The sequence below is a fragment of the Scomber japonicus genome, chromosome 9 (genome assembly GCF_027409825.1).
Source record: "Scomber japonicus isolate fScoJap1 chromosome 9, fScoJap1.pri, whole genome shotgun sequence".
Taxonomy (NCBI): Eukaryota; Metazoa; Chordata; class Actinopteri; order Scombriformes; family Scombridae; genus Scomber; species Scomber japonicus.
In genome coordinates this window covers 29,310,866-29,336,283 of record NC_070586.1, presented here as the reverse complement: position 1 = coordinate 29,336,283, position 25,418 = coordinate 29,310,866, and the positions used below count along the sequence as shown (strand labels likewise).

The 25,418-nt window shown below is 39.3% G+C and overlaps 1 protein-coding gene across 1 annotated transcript; it reads left to right on the top strand.

Moving 5' to 3' along the window:
- The first annotated feature begins 144 nt into the window (after positions 1-144).
- On the top strand, positions 145-25,214 carry slc15a4 (solute carrier family 15 member 4). The gene is made up of 9 exons (XM_053325937.1): positions 145-299; positions 533-1,169; positions 3,307-3,599; positions 4,791-4,932; positions 5,215-5,298; positions 8,066-8,246; positions 11,776-11,934; positions 16,653-16,811; positions 24,503-25,214. Exons 2-9 carry the CDS (start codon positions 588-590, stop codon positions 24,652-24,654), a joined length of 1,752 nt encoding a protein of 583 aa, XP_053181912.1. The 5' UTR covers positions 145-299; positions 533-587; the 3' UTR covers positions 24,655-25,214.
- Positions 25,215-25,418: the final 204 nt, after the last annotated feature.

Sequence of the window (25,418 nt, the reverse complement as noted above, 5' to 3'; positions counted from 1 at the left end):
GGAACAGACCTCCAAATCACAGGGATGGGCTAAAGCAACTACCCTCTGCATGGCGGGCTGTGGACGGTTCATGTACAGATCGTTTCCACAGCAACGCGCAGGCGCACAAACGGTTTGTTGACTGGGCGAAGTGTCACGCGACAGTACTGTGACACTGTTGTTTTGTAATGTTGACTTCTAGTTCTCCTTTGTACAAAGTATTGGTTTAAGACGGAACAAAGTAAACTTTTGAGCGGTAAACATTATCTAGGTTAATGGAGATAGTCGAAGAATACAGGGACGTGTTGAAATAATTCAAGGTAATGTATCACCAAACTCTTACCAAGCTACTGTGAAGCTAAAGCTAGCTCACTTACTTGAGGTGTTTTGTACTCGTTTGTCAAGTGCTTGAATTACATGTGATAAGAAAGGTGGCTGTTCTTTGACAGTACATATGTTGTGTGTTCAGTACTGCAAGCTGTTTTATCTGCGTAAACAGTGATGACAACGTTGAACTAACCTGTGAAACCCTGTCCATTACTTGTCTTGGCAGGTTTGAACTCTTACTTATCAAGAAAGAACCTAACGTTAAGCAATTGCATTGGTTGATGATGGCTAACAACAGGGATGCCAGTGAGAGCACCCCTCTTTTGGACTCAAATTCTGGGGATGGTCCTTCACCACCATCAGTTTTCCAGGGAAGAAGACTAGCATGTGCTGGCATCCTGCTGGCTGAGTCATTGGAGAGGATTGCATTCTACGGCATCACATCCAATCTTGTCCTTTTTCTCAATGGTAGCCCCTTTTATTGGGAGGGCACACAAGCGAGCCAGGCACCTCTGATGTTCATGGGAGTCACTTACCTGATCTCACCGTTTGGAGGCTGGTTGGCCGATGCATACCTGGGGAAATTCTGGACAATTGCCTCAAGTTTGATCCTGTACTTTATTGGCATGCTATTTTTCCCTTTCATTTCGCAAGATAACACCAGGACCGCACTGTGTGGAGAAGAGGCGGCGTTTCCTGTGCAACCTGCTGAGTGTCTGAGCACAAACAGCACCCCTCCAAGCAATGTCACTTGTCCCATACGCGCTGCATACTGTGGCCCAGTAGTCTACAGTGGACTGTTTTTAATCGCATTAGGTGTGGGTACTGTGAAGTCCAACATCACTCCATTTGGGGCAGATCAGGTAGAGTATGAGAAGTATTACATTCACATTATAAATCCAGCATTAAACTATGAACACTGACATGAATCCATTAAAGACTAGAAGGTCTTTGAATGAGATCTGTCCCCTGATATGGGTCTGTATAAGATTTGGTATGCAGTGTGACATAACTGAGCAGGCATGTGATGAGGTTTCTGTTTTAGCGTGACAGTTCACTTAGACATTTATGCCCATGACCATAATGGCCACTGGAATGTATCTTCCCTTATAAAGTCCACATTCGTGCACTTACACACACAAAAAAACCCAAGAACAGCGCTGTGAATAATAAGAAGTGAAACACAACACATCTGCCAGTTTGGTGATACAATTACCCAGAACCTCTACAAGAGGCAGCCATAGAAAACTAAAGACGTTCATCAATGGAGTCATTGTTTTTCAAAATAGTCAAACAAGCAGCGGGTAAAAACTTTCAAAGGCCACTGGTGGGGAGAATGTGATTAGTTCTTGAACCCGCCACACTCATTACAAGATTTTCACAATTCTGTCAATGTTTCTTTTGATCATGCTCAAACACACAACATACACAACATAAAGCAAGATCCATACTGTGGTGGGAAGCCAAAAGGGAAATACGGAAAGAATACATCTTACAGCAGCCCTCAACAGTGAAAACTCAGCAATATAAGGAATAATTCAGGGCAAAATCATAAAACATGACAAAACATGAAGTACAATTTTTGTACTTTTAGCTAGCTTATTTGAAAGTAATTGTATAAAGGCACCATTTTAGTGAATGTCCTGACTGAGAGGAAGTAGGAGATGTGTAAACTTGAGAATTGCATGGTTTGAGTAAAACTTGATTGAATTTCTGAAACCTGCAGCTTGGTGTCTTAGAACTACACTGCCACACTATGGCAAAGTGAAAATTGTATGTTTTGTCAGTTTTCTGATTAATCATGCAACTTGAGCATAAATGTGTTCAAGTTACAATTCTACTCAAGCTGCACACCAGACCAGGTGCATAGTTGGAGATAGTTGGAAAAGCTGAGATATGAAATCAAATCAAATCAGAGGAGAGGAAATGATGTTGTTTGTGACACAGAAAAACAAAGGATATTTGTCTTGTGAGTCTCTGCAGATGTTATATCTTAACAGTCAATAATCAGTGCACTATTCAACCCTGCGTAGTAAATGAAATATTTATGTCATGACACAAATAACACCTGATTGGTGGTAACACATGCCAATCAGGTGGTCTGCTAGAGCCTTATGATGCATTTTATAACTGACATTGAACAACTGCAGTGAGGAGCTCCAGGAAGATTTATGCTCATCATCAGCTCATTAATGTCATGACATTATCTCCCCGATAGTTAATTGTGGCTGTACCGCTGCCTTTTTCCCCCTCATATATAAAAGACATATCCACTTTATCACACATTGATAAAATCTTTTCCGCCATGGGGATAACTGCGTGTGGAATGGCTCAGTGCCACCGTGAGAATAATTTTATTTGGTAGCATAGACATTTAACTGACTTTATTGCAGTTTTGGCAAGCTGATGGTGTCGGCTATCATTAGCATAAGTCCTGTAATAATGCTCAAAGCCACAGCAGGCAGATAAAGAATAAAATAATATTTTGGTAATCCCTCCCCTAAGTCAAACAAAAACCCACATTTACACAATTATTATACTTGTTATATTAAGCTAATTTCATATGGCTAGAGACATTTATTTTGTGTGTTGAATTAAATGTGTCGTACCTGTGAGTTTCACCTTGTGATTGATGTTTCTCTGCACTGTCAGCAAAGTTTGTTTTTTTTGTATGTCAGAGATTATATAAAAAAAACAACTTGTTCCCTTAAATAATACAGTGTGAAATATGTAATCATTTTGTAGTGTTGCCCAATGCATCTGCAGTTAGTTGCACCATGTTGCTTTGAAAACTTGCATTTCAAAGTAATGATGATCACACCTGTTTTATGGCTGACAACTGCTGCTATAGCTGACAATCAAAATGCCACATAGCAGTAGCAATGTTCACAGTTCAAAGGGTATTATTCATGACATAGCTGTAATGTTTTATAATCTCTCTGCATGTGGGTCGAACAAGCAGTGAGATGACTGGTTCTTGTCTGTAATGTGTCGTATCAGGTCAAAGACAGAGGACCAGAGGCCACGCGCAGGTTCTTCAACTGGTTCTATTGGTGCATCAATTTAGGAGCCATCCTGTCACTGGGGGGAGTGGCCTACATCCAGCAAAACATCAGCTTTCAGATTGGCTATATCATTCCCACCGTGTGCCTTGGGGTTTCCTTCCTCGTTTTTCTCCTGGGCCGAACGGTCTTCATAAGCAAGCCTGCTGATGGCAGCGCCTTCACAGATATGTTCAAAATTCTGAGCTTCGCTTGCTGCTCCCAGAAACCCAAGGACTCTAATCTACTCCGGTGAGAGAAGCTTGTCACCTGTGTTTAGGGCATTTTATGTGATGATGGGAAAACACAATGACTGTATATAAAGATGGACATCATGACAGCTCCCCAAAAGTGAAGCCAAGAGATCTAGTTCACCACCTGGTGGCTGGCTGCAGTACAGGTCATAAATCCCGCCTCCGCCATGATGGGAAATAGAATATGAGCCAAATTATAAAATTAAAGTACAAATCAAATACAGTTTTCCCAAAGATGGTTTCTGTCATTTTAGGTTGTTCTTATCACGCTGATATTTTTCCTGATAAGTTCGTTTTTAGGTATTAAAAGGAGGTGTGACATCATGATTGACAGCTATAACAGCTGCTCTCAAGCCTCCGTCAGGCAGTGGGACAGGTCATCCCACCGCCCGACTCTACTGCATGGATTCCGACTCCAAATTACATCACTTAAGCAAGATAGCAGCTTCTTGACAGGAGATATTTTGGCTTCACTTTTGCATAACGTCAGATAGTTTAGATGTGCCGTCCAAATGTATATACAGTCAATGGAAAAACGTAGCATGAAACAGTATTTTCAGTCAATTAAAGTGGTAAAAATACACTGAATGTTTAACAGCATACTTACAGTAACTGCAGTATAGCAAAGCAGTCTGAGTCTGAAAGCTCCTTTCAACTGTGTTGAAGTTTTTTTGCTCATGGTAGACTTTAGCTAGATGGTGACTGATCCAGCGGAATAACACAGCTAGATGTTGTTGGTAGACCTTTATGTTAAAGCCTCCTTTGATCCCCCTGTATAATTCTTTTTTTTCTTTCCACTGGTCCAGGCATTCATCTCCTTTCCCTGTGGTAGAAAGTTATTCTCAAATGCTGTTAGTTGACTTTGAACCAAAGTAGCACAATCAGTTCTAAAACTTGACATTAAATATTTTAAGTTGGCCAGTCCCGCAGCCTTTCAAGAATTCCTTATTAAGGTATTTTCTCCAGAGATGGGGATTATAGGCTTTAGAATAAAGTTTCTCTCCTATCTCTAGAAGTGCTGTTATTTAAGGCTAAGATGTTCACAAAAAAGGCAGATTAAGCCACTCACTTCAAGAGTTTAGTATAATTTGAGTTTAATTAATATTTATTGATTGTTTATTTTATGCTGCTGATCACACTGTAACTTTAAATATGATTTTAATCTGTTTCTTTTTTTATCCCCATGAAGCAACAAACCAACACTACTAGATGGTGCCAAAGTGACCTATGGAGGAAAATTTCCAGAAGAGAAAGTAGATGAATTGAAATCCCTAGTGAAAATCCTCCCTGTTTTCCTCGCCCTTATCCCATACTGGACTGTGTACTTCCAGGTAAGTTCAATCAAAATTTATGAGGCATATTTCACACGACTGCATCTGAGTGGGTGAAGACGAGCGCAGACATAAAAACACAAGATGAAAAACTACAAAGGAATTTAATATAGGAGCATCAGCTTTGTGGATGTGGAAACGCATAGCCATGTGTTAATATGAGAGAAGATTATTTTTTCGTTTCAATATTGGAGAAGAATGGTTTTTGTGCCAGACATCCTGGTGATCATAAAGTGGAGAATTACTTCATGCTGGGACTCTAATCTCCTTATTGTGTTGCAGATGCAGACAACGTACGTCCTACAGAGCCTCCATCTGAAGATTCCTGATACTGCCCCCTCAAACAGCACTCCTGACTCCCAGAAGGTAAATTTGAGTGGAGAAATTCAGTCAGATTACCTGTTTCATGTTTAATAAAATATAACATCGTTGTAGTGACATATGCGGCTTCACATTAAGATTTGTTGTCTGTGAGAAATTCTAAGCAGCTGCTGTATGTTTCAGCACAAATGCATTGGCTTTAACCTGCCGGTGTGCAGCTCTAGCCTGCCTCTGTACAGTAAAACTAGGTCTGAGCTAGATTTTTCGCTGCTGAGACTAAAGGAGTCAGTAGGTCACTGACACACAATGGTAGGCAACAGCTGGAGGCAGCAGCATAGGTTTGTAATGCCTCAGGGATTAAGTCAGAACTTTACTTCACAGACTAATGCCTCTCAGATTAGCAACCTGGCTGTGGTTGTATTTCTCCACAGCAGCGCCTCCACCTGATTCTTTCTGACTAGTGTTCCTGGCGTAGCTTCTTGTCAGATTGTATGTAGAGTTCTGGAGGGCTTTGATGACTGAAGCCCCCTCAGTTACCCTTGCATGATAGCGCTAGTCCTTACAAATCATAGGTTTAAAAGTGATGAAAGTGGAATATACTAGGAAGGAATGTATATAGCACAGGTGTTCTGCTTTTTGAACAGGCATGCTTGAGATGAGAGTGACATGCACTGATTTCATGGAAATGTGAAGTGAAACACTTGTCCTTAACCACCTGATCTAACCTAGTGTTATACAGATGGCATACAGTATACAGTATATATGTATATATTGTTACATTTCACAATAATACACACTGATGGTTGTAAGCCTGTGAAACCGTCTGACTTTGTTTTGTTTATTCATATTCCACTTCGTCTAACTGTGTTTTGTAGAATTTTATTGGCAGGTTGTTTCTTTCTTCACATATCTATCTCATCCCAAAAACGGAACTAAGCCTTTTCTCACACCTCTCAACATCAAAAGGGAAGTGAGATTAGATGCTTGTGTGATTTGCCTCCTCGCCTCACCAGACACATTTTAATGGCTAAGTTGAACGAATACTGTCTCTTCAAGGAAACGGAGCCCATACTAATATTAACAGGAGGCAGGAGTGAAAGTGTCATAGTTATTTATGATTACATTTTGCTCTGAGATGTCATGTCTTAATGCTCGACTACAACGTAACATTACATTTTGTAAGGAATGTGTTCATTTTCTTTTTCCAATCAAACTACCTTTTCATTTATCTGTGTGGTACCCTGTGACTCATATAATGCATTTGCTTGTAAGCAACATCAATTCACAACCGCTGTTCAAAGATGACACATTTTTGTAAGCTGTGAGCATTTAGAGCAAAGTGATTTTTTCCTTCTTATGTTGTTTAATTGGTATATTTCACACATTTTTTTGTTTTTTTACTTTAAAAAAACCTGAAAAAGAAAGAACACATTTTAAACTAACTTGTTAATTGTCTGCCAACTCAACTCATAATACAAAATAGTGACCCTAGAAGTGTCTCTCTTTTATCAGCGGGTTTGCTACCAGGCCCTGAAAGTTTTTATTCTATATTTTTAGCTATGTACTTTGATTTCTCTGCTTACTTCCTAACTAGTTTTTATGTATCGATCACAGCATGTAGTGTGGGCTTTATAAATGTCTCAGGTGTCCTGTGGAGTCAGCCTGCCATAGTTCATTGGTTATTGTGACAATAAATATACTGATGATCAACCTCACACCAATTTATAAGGCAAATTTTCTGTTAATTTTCTGAGATATAAATTGTCTATTATTTCAGAATTAGCTGAGTTACTTTGCAGTCTTTAACATTCCCCTTGATAATTGCAGAAGTGTGCCTTTGGGTACACGTACCCATTGTTGAGATCACATGGAACCTATATGCATACAATATGTATTTACATATAATTAAGAAGTGGAAAAGCACAAAACACCATGCTCTGCCACAGAGACCATAAATCAACACCTCTTGTTTCATGCCAGGCTTCGCTTGGCAAAGGAAATAATCTCACTTGGCACTTTATATCATTCTGAATATGATAATGAGCAAACAAGGGAGGAAAATGCTCTTTAAGGGGGCTGCGTATAGACTGCCAGCGGTTACTCCAAGAAATGGAAATTCAATTTGAGAATAAATGATGCTATCAGAAGTGTTAAACCAGAGACACATCAGGAGCTCAGATGGCTCTTTGAATTTGAATTGCAAAAAACATCTCCAGCCTTTCATTGCTCACACATTGAGATATTGCCTGAACTTGTAGATACTTTGTATGCTCACTGTGGTTTTTCTATCTGATTGATATGTCATCCAGTCTATTTGCAAAGTGTAATTACTCCTTTCATAGATTACACTTTATGGTAATAGACTGAGATGTGTTCTAAAAATGTATTTCGAACCCAAACAAGTACATCTTGTCTATATACTACATGCACATTTAATAGATAAACATTTTAAAATGACTTTACTACTACTAACATTAATTATGATAATAGTAATAGTAATAAAACAATAATGATAATAGTAGTAATAATTGTAACAATAATTCAGCTATATATTTACTAATAATTAATTGGCTTGGTTATGTGCTTGTTTTTCATTTCATTATTTTTGGTTTTGACCACCTGGGGGTGCCAAAGCAATATAAAGCCCAAACTACACACACTCATACACACATGCACACTCATATGCACACAAGCACTTGGTGAACTGTGTTGGAATGCACTGACATTCTCTATAGTTTTCATGCTTTGTTGCTTTTTGCACAGTTTTTACCTCTGTCTTTTTCCTCTGAACCCCTCCCTCTTCCTTCCCCAGATGACGTTCCGCTTCCCGGCAGCTTGGCTCACCATGTTTGACGCAGTGCTCATCCTTATGCTGATCCCCCTTAAGGACAAAGTGGTGGACCCCATCCTGAAACGCCGCGGCCTGCTGCCCTCCTCTCTGAAGAGGATTGCAGTGGGGATGTTCTTTGTTATGTGGTCGGCCGTGGCAGCGGGTGAGTGCACTAACAGACATGTCCGCTCTGCACTGTCACAACCAGTAAGTGGGCCACAGGAACACCAAGGAAACAAAGTTGGTACTTGTTTTCTGTGGTGAATGGCGCACAAAATCAGTTTTTCCCAATGCAACATCTGTAATGCCACATTTGCATAATTTCTTCATTTTAATTTTGAAAACTGGCAGGCTTTTGCAACATGGTATCAGTATGTCAGTGCCTCACCATCAGTGGTACAAATATGGCACATGTAGAATATTAAGACATCTTTTTTTATGGTCGATGCCTTCACTGTGTTGTTTATTTTGTGGCACTCAGCAGATGGTGTGTCACAGATGTGTTAATTTCCCCTGCATCAAAACATCACTTTTCACCTGGCAAAGAGAAAAAAAACACAGCCCCAGAGTTGTGCCTTTTTTCTCCTCACCCTGTAGAGCACAGGGGGAGCTGTGGCATCTCACTGTTTGCTCCAGTATAGCTGAACCTGCATGCCGCAGCACTGCTCAGTCCTGTTCAGTTCCAGTGTGTGGATTATTTTGGAAATCAAGTCTGAGCCCAGCCTGTCAGCGGGCACTGCTGCATTGATACATCCAGGCTAAAATGTTTTGAGAGAGACAAGCCTGGAGGCAGGAAGAAAGCAAATCACTAACACTCCTGGGAATCAATGCACATTATATTTTCAGCAGCCATTGCCCTTTCTCCTTTCTCAGATGCACAATACATCTGCCACATAGAATATGAACATTTTCTGTCATTAATGACCTTTTAGATATTGACTGGAGGGCTTCAAGCAGATTGCCAATTGACTGTTAAACATGCACTGAATCAAATTTGACAACAATTGTGAGGCATAATTACATTTTTACGGCATATATTAATATTGTGTTCATGAAAATTAAAACTAATTAAAACTAAGACTAATTAGAAAATCCCCAAAAATACAGATTTGCTATTTCATGATTAAATTAACTTCTAAAATACCAATTAGAGGTCTGGGCAGGCCCGTTCATTGTTCCAAATGATTTCACTTAATAATTTTTAGAGTCCCCCTCCACGCAGAAATATGTTTTTCTTCTTGTTCCTACAGTTAGATGTTTGAGCCAATTGCAGTCCAGTTTTCAACTTACACAAAAGTAATGTAGAAACTTGAAGCCTTCAGTGCACAAACACTGAGAATGGACTTTTACAGTGAAGCAGGAAACATCGTAGTTAAACTTTTGAAACAAAAAATATTTGCATGTTCATAAATTGTAGAATTTTTAATGAGAGAGAGAAAGAGATGTAGCTTTAAGGATTTTACTGAAACAATTGTGGAAAAAAACATAATATACAAATGATTATGCAAAGTGGAGTATTTTATTTACTACACTATTACTAATTGTTGCCTCTGTAGTTATTTGACAGAAGAACCACATCAGTGGGTCACATGGTCAACAGGTCACATGGTCAACAGGTCACATGACCAACAGGTCATTAATTATGCACAACATAGTATTTGTGGCTCATGAAGAACAGCTGCATTCCCCGATTTAAGCAGCTGCATGCAAGTGGTGAGTGGGATCCATAGACTAAATGTATGATCTAAGGATGAAAGGAAATAGTATGCATCTATATTTACATGGTGTGTGTGTGTGTGTTTTTATACATAGGAGAGGAATAAACTCTGTGCCTTACTTCATAGTATATGCACATGTTGGAGGGGAGGTGAGGAAATTTGGAGGAGGATATTTTGACGGTCTAGTCTGAGAGTTATTAAAGCCTGACTTAGCCCATCAAAAACATCCATTTCAATCAGCGTGATGTGGTAAAAGGTCTATTAAGCAAATCTAATGTCTCTACTTTTCGGTTTGAAGTAATATTTTCTTTTCAGGGTACATGAGCATTCCTAGACCACAAGGTGCTTTAACATGTTAATTTCCATTCAGGTATCTACTTTTCCATTTGGCTTCTTGAAAGAAAGTGCAATCCTTGCATTTGAATTCAGGCAAAATAAATTTTGAATATTGCAGAAAGCAATTTGAAGTCCTGGGAGTGGAGAGAAAGGGTTTACGATGGTGCAGCGGTTTGGGCATTGGTCACAGAACAGTAGGTGAATACACAACTAGTGTGCAACACAGTCCTGACCTGGATTTTAAAAGACAAATCGGACGACTGGATCAAATCTGCACAATAATGTTCTTTGTGCTATTGAGTAATAATGATATTAGAACTGTTTCTGTCATGCATCATAGATATTTCAACATTTATTCATCCAGGAATGATTTGCTGAGCCTGTGTGCTGTTTATCCACAGCATTGCCTTGCCTCACATTCATTCAGTTACACACCCTGACTCCTGGGAGCTGCCTTACACTATTAATATGTTTCAAACTGCACTTCCCTCAGCTGGCTTCCTGGGTGTCCTTAGCACTTATCTGCATCTGTCCACTAACTGTAATCATGTTGCAGAGAGACTGACAGATAGATAGTTGTGAATGACTAAGTGTGGCATTTTTTGCCCGGAGAACAGGCAGTCCAGCACAGTGCATAGTCAACCTGCCACTCTGTGTCCACAACATTGGCCGCGCCACTGCTGTTCAGAGTTAGAATCGCTTTCATCACCATGTGCAAGAAATGTGCAGGAATTTGTCATGATGACATTGGTGCAGCAGTATTTCACAGGGTTTGACACATGGCACAAGGACAGCTGGACCTCCTATGCAGTGCAAAGGGACAGGCGAAGACATGCTGTCATGTGGACACTGACTGGACTGTTTCTGATCCTCTTTTCATTTGTATACAATGATCCAAGACTTCAGCCACACACTGGGGCCAGCTCTGAAAAGCAGCACTGACATTGCCTTTGATGTGATGTTTTTTTTAAGCATGTTTTATCACATTCTCTTAACTTTATATGCTAATCTCCTTTGGTTAAAGCTCAGTGGTTTTTAGGTGTCTCTTTTTTTATGAAGCACAGTTGCCAGGGATCACACTGGGTTGTCTGATGTGTGATGTTCAGTGTGAGGGGGGAAAAAAAGCAGGGTCGGGCATTTATAGTGAGAGACTTGCTCTGGGCAGCCCAGTGGCCACACTGCCAGAGATGGACGGCTGGTATTATGGGATAGTCGGATTACAAGGCTAGAACTCCTCTCAAATACAGCATTAAGTGTAGCTGGATGCTGTCTCTGGGAGTTATCTGGAAATAGCCGCTGGTTACATGATAATAGCTATCGAATAAAGCTTTAAGGAGTCGGAAGCGGTTGATGACAACTGCTTGACTGTTATTATTGAGCCATCTGCACTGTTATAATATGAAAGCGTGCAGATGTGATCTTAATGAAGTCGTAGCGTAGCCTTAAAACTGGCTAAATCCTAAATGGAATGTCACTGAGTTCTTGAACTCTTTGCAACATGGATGTTTAATACTTTGAGTGGCTTCATCTTAAGTATATATTAAGAGTCCTGTTTGCAGAATTATAGTTTATACATGTGTGTATATTTCTCAGTGCAAACTGTGCTAATCCACGCTGTTTTTGTGTCTGTCCTGCCAGGTATTTTGGAGACCAAACGTCTGGATATCGTCAAAGCACATGGTACTATTGACCAGACACTTGGCAACGTTGTCTACCACGCAGCAGATTTACCCATATGGTGGCAAGTGCCACAATATGTGCTGATAGGAATCAGCGAAATCTTTGCCAGCATTGCAGGTACAGTTGTTTCACATCTCTTGCAGAATTTAGAGGTATTAGAGGCTCCGTGGTCAAGTAGACATTAATATTCATATGAGTCAGACTAACAGTAAAACACTGTATCCTCCAGTGCTGAGCGGTTGCATGGTTCGAGCTGGTCTCAATTTCCTTCACACTGAGCCACTCTGAAAGGATTGCAGGCTTTAAACTGTAGTGCTCATTCTTTTCAGCAGAATGCAATGAAGACTGATGTGTAAATCCTTTTTGAACAGTTTGCTTGATTCATTGCCAGACTGCACCAGCATAATCTGTATGTGGGTTGTATTCTAAAGTAAATAGCCCAAGACGTCGATCGATAATTGATTATCCTGATTTTCTCACAGCGCTGCAAGACATTGTTCAGTAATGGGACATTTTATAAATAAGGTGCGAAAAAAGTAACCTTTTAGAATTGAAGCAGTGATGGAAGCTGTGACATCGGTCCAGCAAATGATCGAGATCACATTAGCGCTTTTCCTCTGCTTGTTGTACTAACAGAGGGATAATAAGACAGATAAATACACAGATATATACTTTATACTGTGCCGTGTATCCCTGAGGGTGCAGTCACAGCAGCAACACAATTACCATCATGACCTAAACTTCTCACCTCAGTGCTCTATCACCTGATGTTTTGACATTTACTGCTATGAACTTAAATATTTACCAGCATATGAAATGGCAGTCACCGTGTATGTCCTGCCCTCACCATTACACACTCTCACACTTGAGAAAGATCGTGCACAAATAGACTGATACTGTATTGCAAGTCTTACTCTTAATCACTCAATTAGCATACTTCCCCAGGTGATGCACTATTCATTAGGACATTTATTAAATTTGAATACATAGAAAATTAGGCTAATTTTGTTCATCAGTTACTTATCAGGGTGCTTTCTTATGTAGAGAGGCAGATAATAACATTTTTCTAAGAATGCTTAACGATTTTGAAAAAATATTTATTTTGACAGATATTGCATTTGCGATATGACTTACAATATTAGAGGGAATGATCAAATTGACATCATTATTCACATTGTTATTGAAAAACATATGAAAATGGTTTGATTTTTGTGGGGATCTGTAGCAAACAAAGATGTTTTCTTAAATCTGTGGAATATGATGTGTAGGCCCGGACATCTCTGCAGCACAACAAATTAATTTAAGCTTAATTTCAAGCGGTATTTTGACACACATTTAATCTGTAACAGATATTGCAAATCCTGGGTTTTGAAAATTGCTGAAGGCCATATTGCAATTTCTATAAAATTTCAATGAATTGTTCAACCTTACTGTACCGCCTAATGACTGCAGAAACAAAAGAACAGTCCTTGGCTCACTGTAAAGCCAGAAACATTATTATACAGTCCAAATGGAAATGGTCATATTCTCACAGGCAATATAACAAGTTAATGAACAAAAAAGCCTTGCATTGGGCTCGTCGGATGTTTTGCATGATCTCGTTCACCACAACAGCAGCATTATGGATAAAATCTTCAATCACAGTATTTCAACTTCTGGTACTTTTTTCACATTGCATTAAAGATTATTTTCCTGGAAATTAAATTGAGAAACAAGAGAAGACAAGAAAAAATAATCAAGGTTCGCTTAATAGCTTTTTTCAGTATGTTCAACCACAGCTGAGCCTATTATGAAACATGTACAATAACAATTGTGAATATTACCCTTGGCTAATCTGGTGAACTGAACACCTGACAAATCTAAAACTTTACAAGAATCTTGTAAATCCAATATTGCCATGAAGCGTCCATGTTTATTGATTTGCCCTCACATTGCTCCCACTGGTCTAATACAACTGGAGATGTTGCTGCCCTGGTATAAAGGATATAAAAAATCTCTCACTGTAGAGCACAAACAGAATCTGATTCATCTCCATTGTATTTGGGATGGCGGCCAAGGTTCCAAAGGCAGATATCTCAAATCTTCAGCACATAAAACCAACTCATGACTGCATTGCTAGATACTACCTAAAGTAAGTGAGAAAATATTGTTGTAACCATCCTCCCAATTCATTGGTCACCTGAAAAGCTGTTGCTGAGATCTTTTGTGAATAGATTTTATCTTTGAACTTCTTAGAGAGAGAGAGAGAGAGTTTTTAAGGAAAACAGGATTTTTATAGAAAACATTAAAACTTAAAAATACAGCATTTAGACGTATTCCTCACATTAGGAACATTTGTGAATATGTCTCCGGGTCTGATTTGAATTCACAGTGGTCTTACTGTTGCTGTTTAGATTATTCTGAGACATATGCTCATCAATATGAAGCCACCCATAGTCCTTCATTAGAAATTTAGCATTGTTTGCTTTCCCTGGAGAAATAGACTCCCTGTTCTTTGTCAGAAAGTGATTCAAAAGAAAAGCATTGAATCAAAGCAGCAGCGGGTCAGAATAGTTCATGTTGGAACTGACAGCTGCAAACTTATTTTTTGATACTTTCCAAAAACTGCTCAGCGAGCCAGCTCTCCTATTTTTGTGAGCCCTGACCTAAAGAGGAAATGCCATTTCATTAAAAGCTATGAGAAATAAGGGCATATTGCTGTAGTAATACAATAATGTGACAAAGTAAGAAATTGCTCTAATGTATCAAATCCTGGCTGCAAAATGTATGACAGGAATAGAAACAACAGCAACATTATTCTCTTTTATTAAAAGAGGAGAAAAAAAGAGTGAGAAACATGCTGAGTGTGATCTAGAACATACTCAGAAATCTGCCATGTATTCTGTTTATCTGTCTGTCTTTTTCTTTCTTGATGTCTTTTCCACTGCATCAGGATCACAGTTTAAAGTCCCAATTATCTTAGTGATTTGAGTTTAGGGCCTCTGGCCATGATTGAGTCATTCTCCTATTATTGTTGTAGACTCATCGATACAGCACTTGCTTTATTTCTATATCAACAGTGAAGATTGAGCCATTAATATTTAAGACCTTTTTTTTCTGGCTGTAATGGAAGAATTGTCAAAGCCATCCAGTCACTCCAGGGTGTAATGAATGTACATATGTCTTCATTAAGTTCAAAATCCATGGATACTGATTTGTTTAATAAGCTCAGGTGTATTTTAACAGAGCTTCATAAGATTCCTATAAAACACTGCAATTCACACAAAACTAACCAGGTCCCTATGAAAGCCAAATCCAGACATAACAAAGCTATAGGGATCCTTAAAATAAACGTACTCTCTTCTCTCCCTTTATACTATCCCACAGGGCTTGCTGCAAGGAAATTTGGCTGACAGAATTGTGACATATGTCTGGTAAAGAGGAATATTTCCCCTTAGTCTTCTTCAGTTTAAATAAATCTATTTAAAATCTCTGGAGCCATCAAAGTTCTTTGCTGCAATCCCTAGTCTTGTAGGACCATGGGTAATTCTTTGCTCCTACAAAACCCAAGAATGTTTGATTTCAGGCAGTTAAAATTTGTTTTGCTCTTTAGAAAATGTTAAAGGCTAATGCTACTTTCTAGGAATGTAAAATCACCCCTCTAACAGTGCCCTTAGAAGAAAAGAAATATATATTTTAAATTGAAAAAAATCTAAAAATATATATATCCTTTTTTTCTCTAATAATTCTGCCTTTTGGTTGAGAAAGGTCAAACTGTTGGTGGAGCCATGAAGGAATTATTGTTCCACAGACAGACAAGGGCTTGATTTAACATAATGTTGCAATAGTGGTCTGGTGCTGTTCCCTTTGCTGTGCAGTAGTTGTATCTTAGAAGCCTCACCAACCTTTGCAGTCTCCTGTGATATGCACAACTATTGACCAGTGTTTGTTGCTATCAAAAGCTTACCTTAGGAAATAAACAAATATATTGTTGTGTACTTCTGGAAAGGTTATTCATGTTTTCCATTGAGTAATAACCTTATGTTTGCCATACTCTTTCCTCATTTCTTATGCAGCTTCTTCGTTTCTTTTTTTTTTTTTTTTTTTTAGCAGAACAAGCACAGGTATCTGTAAGGAAACTGTTCGTCACATTAATTTGTGTTATGTCCCCCTCCAAGGAAGGTCTTAAAAGGCAAACGTATTTAACCGCAGCCTTCTAATCTCTCCTGACAGATGTAGCTATAGGGCTTCATTTGAAAAATCACATGTTTGAGGTGCCATGAAATTATCAATGTCCGCTTGCAGGCAGACAGATCACTAGGCAAAAAAAAGACACAGATTTTATGTATTTTTTCCCCTCATCCCCCACATCTTTTTCTCTTGGGTCCCTTGCCCATTTTTCAGTCCTTTTCTATTCATTCACAACACAGTAAATACCAAGTGATGTATTTTCCAGAAATAACTGTTTTTTGAGACCAGTGCATAGCAGGCTAGATATCCAACAATGGCACAACAGACCAGTGCCACCATGGAAAATTCACTGCCAAGCAGCTGCTGTGGAAGCCTTGTGGTCTCACATACATTGTATTAAAAGGAATACAGTCACGGTTAAAAAAAACATGTTTTCATACATGTACAAAGCAGATACATTGTGTTTGCTCCACTATTACATACAGTATATGTTCAGGCAAAAATATATGTTCTAAAATGTGTCTAAAAGCCTGATAAAACAAGCTACACCAGCTTTTTCTTTTATTTGCCTCAGTTTACAGCATGTAAGTTGTCGTCACATGTTATATGCCCCACATTTTCCACAAAGAATTCACCAAAGTATCTGTTTACTCTCTTTGCTGCAGGTCTGGAGTTTGCCTACTCTGCTGCCCCCAAGTCTATGCAGAGTGCCATCATGGGGCTCTTCTTCTTTTTCTCTGGGATCGGCTCCTTCGTGGGCTCTGGTTTGTTGGCTATTGTGTCCATTAAGGAGATTGGCTGGATGTCATCCCACAGAGACTTCGGTAAGAGATAAAGAAGCTTATACACTCTACTTAACAACCGAAAGCTTAACATGATTTCCAATAAGTCACTCTTTAATCTATAGTAGTTCCATAATAATATCTGACATTATCTTGAATTAGGAGTTGTGAAGGCTGGATGTTAATGGAGTTGTACGTATGAGTGCTGACATTACTCAGAAACAAGCAATTGACCTAATTGGTGTGAGACTCTTGTTGTGCATGCAATTGACTCCACAGCCATTTGACATGCATGCAGAATCACGGGATGCCTATGTGAGATTACTCGATTTGTCTTGATGTCTTGATTTGTCATGATGCTGCTCTCGTCAAACACATCTTCAGCAGAGAGTTGACTGATCCCACACAGTTTTCTCCATGCTGTCCACACACCACCTCAACTGAGCATCACAGTTGTCAAACCTGCCGTTAAATGCCCGGCGCATGTAGAGCGCACTATTGACTCCGCACATCGACTGTATATGCGGACTCGTAATAGAATTGTTGGTATCGATCCAGAATACAGAAATGTATTTTCAAGGGACAGACCATAAGAATGTACATAGCTGTTGCTGATTTAAAATCCACTTAAAGAGTTTGTAAATTGGACGCAGAGAGGGTGGGAACAACACTGTGTGCAGTTCTCTTGTTTTAAAAGCGTTTCCCATAATAAATAGACATGTCAGACTAACGACAAAAGGTTTGTGTAAATCTGTCCAAGTGGTGGAATGAATAGCACAGTGGTGGCAGCAGATGGATGGGTTCCATAGCGAGAGGAGGCTCCCAACCCAGATGCACTTTTCCCTGAGTGTGCGGTAAATAAGCCAGCACTGTAAACTGTTTACACACAAACACCTAATAGCTCATTAATACAGTGGCGCAGACAGGTAGGGAGGTACTTTTGATGATGTTAGCACTGGAAGACGCTTGGCAGGCTTCATAAATCTATCCTTCGCTCAGCCTCGCTTCAGTTGAGGGGCAGTTAAACCGGAGTCGGATTGCCTCTAAGACTTCTTTTGCTTTCCAACACAAGTCCTTTGAAAGGTGAGCTGAAGAAATGGAACAAAACATCCTCCTGGCCACTGATAAAAGCCACATTGCACAAAGCTTAAGCATTAAGTACAGTCAGGAATCGTGCAGTTTGTTTTTTGTGGCTGTTTTTCACAGTTTGCTGGATATTAACGTTCTAGATCTCATGGCTCTTCGAGGTGGAATGGATTCAAGTTATTTCCATGGCCGCGGGCAAACTGGTGTGCAGTAAACAGCATCTTGGGTGAGCTGTGCTGAGTTGCACCGAGCTGTACGGGCCTGAAGACAGATGAGCAACATTAATCACAGACTCGGGGTCTGATTACGTTGCCCTGCTCTTCTTAAGTAAAGCTTTCCCGGGAGCGTTTACATGGAGATGGCACTACTAGTCTGGTGTCACACTGGTGGATGCTCAGCTTTCCTGTTGTGCTGTTGCTCCATCTCCCCGCACTAAGCACAAAGTAATGTTAGTCAGCACATGCAGAGAGTTACATAAAGAGTCTGTCAAGTCCTTCCTTCGTTATGATGTTCCCAGCTGGTTTGGAAAGTGGTCAAGCTTGGAGCTGAAGTTCTTAGTTTGGTAAAGTTGGCAGGGAAGATTATATGATGTCCACACACCATACACCAAACCCCCCAAGCCATTTGTGAGCAGTTGACTATTTGACAGGCCATTACGATTTTTCTGACTCTTTTCATGTGGTGAACTATGTAATAATGGATTCTGCTAAGAAGCACAGGGACCCATTCTGTAAGGAACTAATGGAGGTAAAAGGCAGACAGAGAACTGTGGGATAGTTTTCACTATTGTGTGTTTGGTTGTAACCCTGAAAGTGAAATGTACTTGTATTTTTTTTTTTTAAATCTTCCAATTCCAACATTTAACACAATTTGTGAATAGTGCAATTGTGTTGTAGTTATGCCAGTGTTTTTAAAATGTTTTTTATTTATCAAATATGTTATTGGGTGGCATGCTAGTTTTTTTTGTCTAAATTCCTTTCATCTGAGACAATTTTGAATATTAAAGGATGGTTTTGCAGTTTTTTCAAGTCTGCCTTACAACAGTCACATGCGCTCATATGCACATTGAAACATACTTTTCCTCTTGACATATTCGTTTTCTCTCATCATGAATTTATTTCCTACATGGTAGAAAAAATGGATGCTGTAATTATTTAACTCACCTCTATGGACAAAAAAAGGTTGTTTTCCTTTACAGAATTGAGATTCCACACGTGTCAGCATTTTACCAACGATATAAAAACATCTGTAAAATAAACGCTGTAAAAACATCCTTTCAAGTTCTAATCAACACAGATAGTAGTAACTTCACAGGGGGAAAAAAAACCCTCCTCAAAGTGCTATCATGCCAGCCACTGGTTCTTTGAGTCTTGAATATCTGAAAGTGAATGACTTTCCCATTCGGCATGTGGGAGTGAATGACAACATATGTGACCGACCGCCCATGGCATCAGTCTGCAGAGCTGAGCAGAGCCAAGTCTGTTCTCCAACTTTAAACATAGATTATGTTTGGAAATTATTGATCCCTCAACTCCCACTGCACTTTGTTTCCCCCTTACGTATGGTAGATGAGTCATTCAGCACACTCTTTAATTTGATATTTTCCATCCTCTCCTGTCAAAGTCAGCATGGAGGTGTTTTAACCTCACAAGTCAAGTCAATTAAAAAATCAACCTTCACTCTTCTCACAAGCATATTCTTTATACAGGAGAGGGCTTTTGTTTCTAGACAATGTATTTTGCTACATTTCCTTTTCCTATTATGTGTCTGTTAAGTATCTTTGAGTCAAAATAAATGGTTTTTGTGAGCCGTCTCAGTCACGTGACAGGAAACGGCCTTTCCTTTGACCAGCGCTCAAGTCCCGACTGATCTTATATCAGATGTCTGGGATGTGTTGAGACATTCAGAGTGAGCTGACATTCACACATCCTGTTCGTTCAGTGTTGGATCACACTCAGTGAAATGTCAATGTCTTAATGTAAGCCTTTAATGTCAGATCTGGCTAATTTGACATGAACTCTTATTCCGTTTGAAAATGTAACTTTTGGGGCACCTGTTAAGTCAAGTCAGAGGTAAGAGCGTGGGTTTCAGCACAGATTAGAAGCCATCGTAAACTTTTCTGACAGGTGGAGAGCTGCAGAAAAAAAAAGTATTTATAGCTGAAACACACATGCATCGACTCCCTCTCTGATTTCATTCTGAGACCTTGAATGCCTTGAAGCATTAAGGTATTGGGTCATTGCACCGCATGTCTGGATCAATTGATCCATTTTCAAACGTAAAATTGATATTGACCCATTTCATGTGGACCCACATGATATGCTCACACACACCGCAAGTTAATTATTCCCCTCAGATATCAGATGGCTGACCTCTTGTGTCGGGGCATGTTGTATAATCATAGTCCTGTCTTTTACTGACTCGGTGCTGAATAACAGGACCCTCAACAGGACAATTAAGCCTGAACCATAATAGTCCACTCTGATTGGTCGGCTCTTTTTCCCTCCCATGCTCGGAATTTGCCTTTAAAATAACGGTCAAATATTTATGGGCTTCATTAATGTTTTTTTTTTTTTTTTCCCCTTGTTTAGTCTTTTGCTGATGTAATTAGCCCTTCATATTTTCGAAAGTGCTTAGCAGCCAAGTGGGCCCTGGGGGGCGGAGGCTTAAAAAGAGGAGGTAGAGCCTAACTTAATGTATAATGAAATTAGAGCAAGAGCCATTACAAAATTGAAACCTTGCACAATTTTCCAAAAAATGGGATGCATTTTTTCTTCTTTTCTTTTTGCCATTTCTTTTCTCATTCTTTGGATCCTAATTAAGAGAGAATTTTTAAAAAAAAATATAGAACAGAGTTTGAGATCCAGTCATCTGTCAGAATAATCTTAAGACTGCAGTTGTAACAGTTTTTGATCATTGGCGTAAAAAATGTCCCAAAATCAGTAATTGTTACATGCTTGAGGACCTTTAAAGTAGCACTGTTAAATATGGTGGTGTAAATTATGCACTTATTTTCATACTGTAACTGTAATCATATGGTGCTGTAACCTTTAACAGTCAGAATTTGTCTCTCTCTTCATTATTTGTACTAATAAGAACTTTCTACACTCCTTGCTTTTTGTAAGCTACCCTGCTCTGTTAATTAAGACTACAGCGGCAGACTCTTGGTTTACTATCTGTTAAAGTGAGTTATCGATCGAACATACAAGCGCTCTCGCTCCAATTGCACTACCCTTTTCCTCCCGTGCTCTCCTGTTAACAGCATTGTTTTGCACTTCATGAATTATTCAAAGAGCACTTTAGTTTTTGATCTATTCCTCACAACTTAAACCTCTGACCAGATTAAGATGACAGCAAAATAAGTTAAAACTGTGACGGGGGTCAAAGTGTTTGTCAGATTTTCCATTTGCCACTCATCTCATTAATGCTCTGGCAGAACTTCACAGTCGTCCGCCAGCTCTCTGTTCCCAGATCAAAGGTTTCAAGCTATAGAGTGTAGATGGCCCAGTGCACAGAAAATTGACAAAGAATCAGTCCTGTGCAGTTCATCCTATCATAGTGATCTTTCTTTTATTCTCCTCGATTTCTAATTATCTACAAGCGAAGGCACACAACAGAGAGACTGGGAAAAGATTTATCTATAAGCACGATGCATGCGATGACATTACAGAGCGTGATCTGCTCTACTGATCACAAGTGATCATGCAAAGCTCTGGGATCACTTGTTTCAAATGACTTAATCCTGCTCTTTGATCAGCAGCAAAGGATGCCCTGTTAAATCATGTACAAGGACATGAAGCTTTCTGTGTTAGCCAAGGATACCTAATGAAGTCATATTACATCTGACCTGGGTGAGGGAAAGTTTCGTGTTTTAAACAACTGTTGCCTTGAGTTCACTGATTGTGCATGTGGCCAGATTTATGGGTATATTAACAGAACATCATTTGACTGTACATTATTCTTGAAGGACCAGTGTTTTGCCTCTGTGTTCCACATGATTTCTTAATGGATTACTGTAGGGTTGTATTTTAATGGAGGCGTAACGACCAGTGCCAGCAGCGCTCCAACTGTTTGATATTTTCCTTAATTACCTTTAAACTCACTTTGCACATCTGTCTGGTATTTCCCTGACCAGTGCAGAGCGCACAGTGCACAGGTGAGAGGTTTATTCAAATGAAGCAGCACAAAGACCTTTTTTGTTGTGTTTTGGTTGAAATTTGCTCAATCAGTCAATCTTTATTTGCCTAAGAGGTAACAACTTGTGCTTGTCATTGCACTTGCACAGAGGTGTTTAGCATTTGTTTAGTAATAGTTTGAAATTCTGGGAAGTACAGTTTTATATTAGGTTAGGTGAAAAGATAGCTACTATTTGCATGTCTGTACTGCAAATATTAAGCTACTGCGAGGAGCCAGTTAGCCTAGCATAGCACACCGACTGGAAACACAGACTTAAGAGGTGGGAATGGAATAGACAGTCAGCTCCTTTTAATTGGTCTCTTTGAATACTGACCATGATTATTGATTGGTTTTTTAGTTTGTTCTCTCAGGCAACTGACTGTTTTCGACTGCGTCAGTGATCAAAGGGAAAAGTAAGTATTGATATTTAGCAGCTGATCCTTGTGTTTTACCACTTATACTTGTGGAAAAAGTGTTAGACATCATAAAAAAAGCCTGTTTAACCTCACTCTCAGATGTGTGAAACTTTTCTTTTGCTCATGGAACAAAAAAAGAACGATTTGACTGATATTTTTCCATCCAGCCCACATTAGATCAGGTCCAGATCAAAAACACTATAGTTAAGAGTCGTCAAATCTGGATCTAGATTGTCTTGGAGACTCCAGAGACTCGTTAAAACACAGTTTCAGAATTTATTTCAACTGTTGAACCTCATTTGAATGCATCACACTATGTGGGTTGTGTTCGAATTAATTAGAAGATTTGTACAAACAACATTTTTGCTACAGCACACTTTCTGGATTCTTATTATAAAGATTTGTTCACATTCAGCTGAGTAGTTAGTGTAAGAAGTTGATGATGATGTTGAAGTTGACTGTGTTGCCCTCTCTTCAAATATGAGGCTTTAATCGTATACCTGCATCACACTTAACACATTCGAAGATAATTCAGTAAAATAGCCGATGAAGTTTAGTCTGAAACAAATGTTAAAATCTTTCAGTTCTTTTTGTGTTCATAAGAACCATCTTGACCCAGCAGTCTGTTAACTTTAAATGGACAGGTGTAATTAGGCCACCCTCGAGTAGATTCACCCACACACACACACACACTCCTCTCATCATGTGAATAGGCAGGAGTTGAATTGAGAATTGCCTCTATATCTAATTAAAATCAAGCCTGCTTCTCTTTCTCTGGCCCTTTATTCAGTGTGACAGCTCGACATGGAGAAGCTAATAGGAGCTTTCTGAGGAAGACAGCAGATTGCTCTGGGGCTTCACATTTACTCGTTTGACGATAATGTAGGATGTAAGCTATAGGTATCGTCCACTGGTGAAACTGTGCCTCACACGGAGTCTGTTACATAAAGCAGAAATGTTCTTCAATTAGCTGTAGCAGAAAAAGGCACATTTCAGAGGTCTCCTCACTCAGCAAAGTAGTACACAGCATCAGCTCATGCAGTCAACTGCAAAGTCAATTGGTCCGTCTGACATGGTCAAGAGGACAAAAGCCGCTCTAATGCCAATCCAATTGTCTCCATACTTGAACAGTGGAGACAATTGTATTGTTGTCAGCTTTGCCCTTCATGTAAAACCCCAGCAAAGCGAAAACAGGATTTATTTAGAGCTTTCCTCTCGAGGTTAATCGCTGAATGTGAACAAGCTCTTCAATCAGCGGCGCAGCAAATGTTAAGACAGTTAGAGCCTGAGTTTAAAGGCTGCCGGTTAAAATCCCTGGACCCCAGCATGCAAAAACAAAATGGGCACGGAATGTCAAGAAGCAGCGTTACTCCGTGTTTTTGAAGCTTTCAACTTACTCTATGTCCTCAGTTCTGTGTGTCTCAGCATGATCTGGTTGTCTTCCCCTCTCTTCTGTGCACAACTCACAATTCAGTCCCAGCAAATCACAAAGCAAGCATCCCTTTATTTATTTATTTATTGATTCATTGCTACTTTTTTTTTTTTTTTTTATTGCATCGTATTCCCATGAGGAAACAAACCGTCCTTTAATACTGATGAAAGACTCCCCGGCTCGAATCACAGCTGAGGGCCACGTTGCTCTGTTATTTCTGATACTTCAGTCAATAACACTGCCTTACTATATCAGCACTGAAGTGTGAGGTCAAGCATCTTCACTTTCAGAGGGTTTTCATTGTAGGGAGATGAGAAGTAACAAGGCCCCCCTGCTGAATCCTAATTCCTGACAGAATCGTGTTTTCCTGCCATTGTCACTTCAAACCTGCCTTTTATGTCTTGCAGGAACACAGAAATCTGCCACAGTTGCAAAATCTGGTGGCCATTATTTACCTTTGGTATTCTTTTAATACGGAGCACTGTCCTTCTCTGAATATGTCATCACTGATTCTTCTGTTCCACACATTTCCATCATCTGAAGGCCAATCTTGCTTCTCAGCTGTTTAGAGTGTCACCTAAATATTCTCTATAATAATGTCCTTTTTTTTTTTCTCTTTCTAGGTAATATTAATGAGTGCTCTCTCAACTACTACTTCTTTCTCCTGGCGGGCATTCAGGGCATCACCTTGCTGGTCTTCCTCATTGTCTCTGTCAAATATGACAAACAGAGGGGCAGAGGAGGAAGCCAACGGCAGAGACACATCTCTTCTTGACCCAAACAACAAGCCCCACACTGCATCCCTCTCACCATACCTGCCTTTCCCAGTCAAATCACACAGTGCCCAAAGAGCCTGTCCAATAGGTACTCACTAATCAAATCCTACAAAGTCACCACTGTAAAAAGTTTAACATTTACATATGTGTTTCTTATTTAAGTTAGTTTTAGCTTGGAATCAGGGATTCTTTATCCACTTTTTTTTTATAACGATAATGGTTTTACATCACTGGGTGGATGAAAAGGTACCACTGAAAAGATAGAGATTAATAGAGTAATGTTTTTAATTCATTTCTACTGTACTCTGTTACTCCTGTTTGTTCACTCCTGTTACCTTTCCTTGATCACTTGCACTTGACTTGAGGAGTGGTGCCATTAAAAAAAAAAAAAAAAAAAACGATATCTAGGTATTTCTAATCTTGTTTAATTGTTTTTAAAGTTACATGTTTACGTTCTGTTTTTTAGCAATGTCTTATTTTTGCAGGTACTATTTTGCTAACCATTTTTGCTACTGACCTTGGTATGATACATGAGTATTTAGTCGAATGATTCAAAGAATTTCTGGACATGCATCCACAGTGTAAAATTAGGGTGTTTTCCTGTTGCCCCCATGCAGGGGAGATTCAAATACCTATGCAGCAGCATCCAAGTTGTTAACACATTGAATAATTAATACAGGGCAATTTATGTTTAGTGGTTGTTGCAGATTCCTAGAAATGACTGCTGTTAATTTTGAGACAGAAAAGTTTTTTTTTCTCTTGT

Excerpts from the sequence above, each read along its gene's own strand:
- slc15a4 (XM_053325937.1), top strand. The coding sequence starts at position 588 with ATGATGGCTAACAACAGGGATGCCAGTGAGAGCACCCCTCTTTTGGAC. Across the intron at positions 3,600-4,790 it reads AAGGACTCTAATCTACTCCG|CAACAAACCAACACTACTAG; the intron begins GTGAGAGAAGCT and ends ATCCCCATGAAG. Across the intron at positions 4,933-5,214 it reads ACTGGACTGTGTACTTCCAG|ATGCAGACAACGTACGTCCT; the intron begins GTAAGTTCAATC and ends ATTGTGTTGCAG.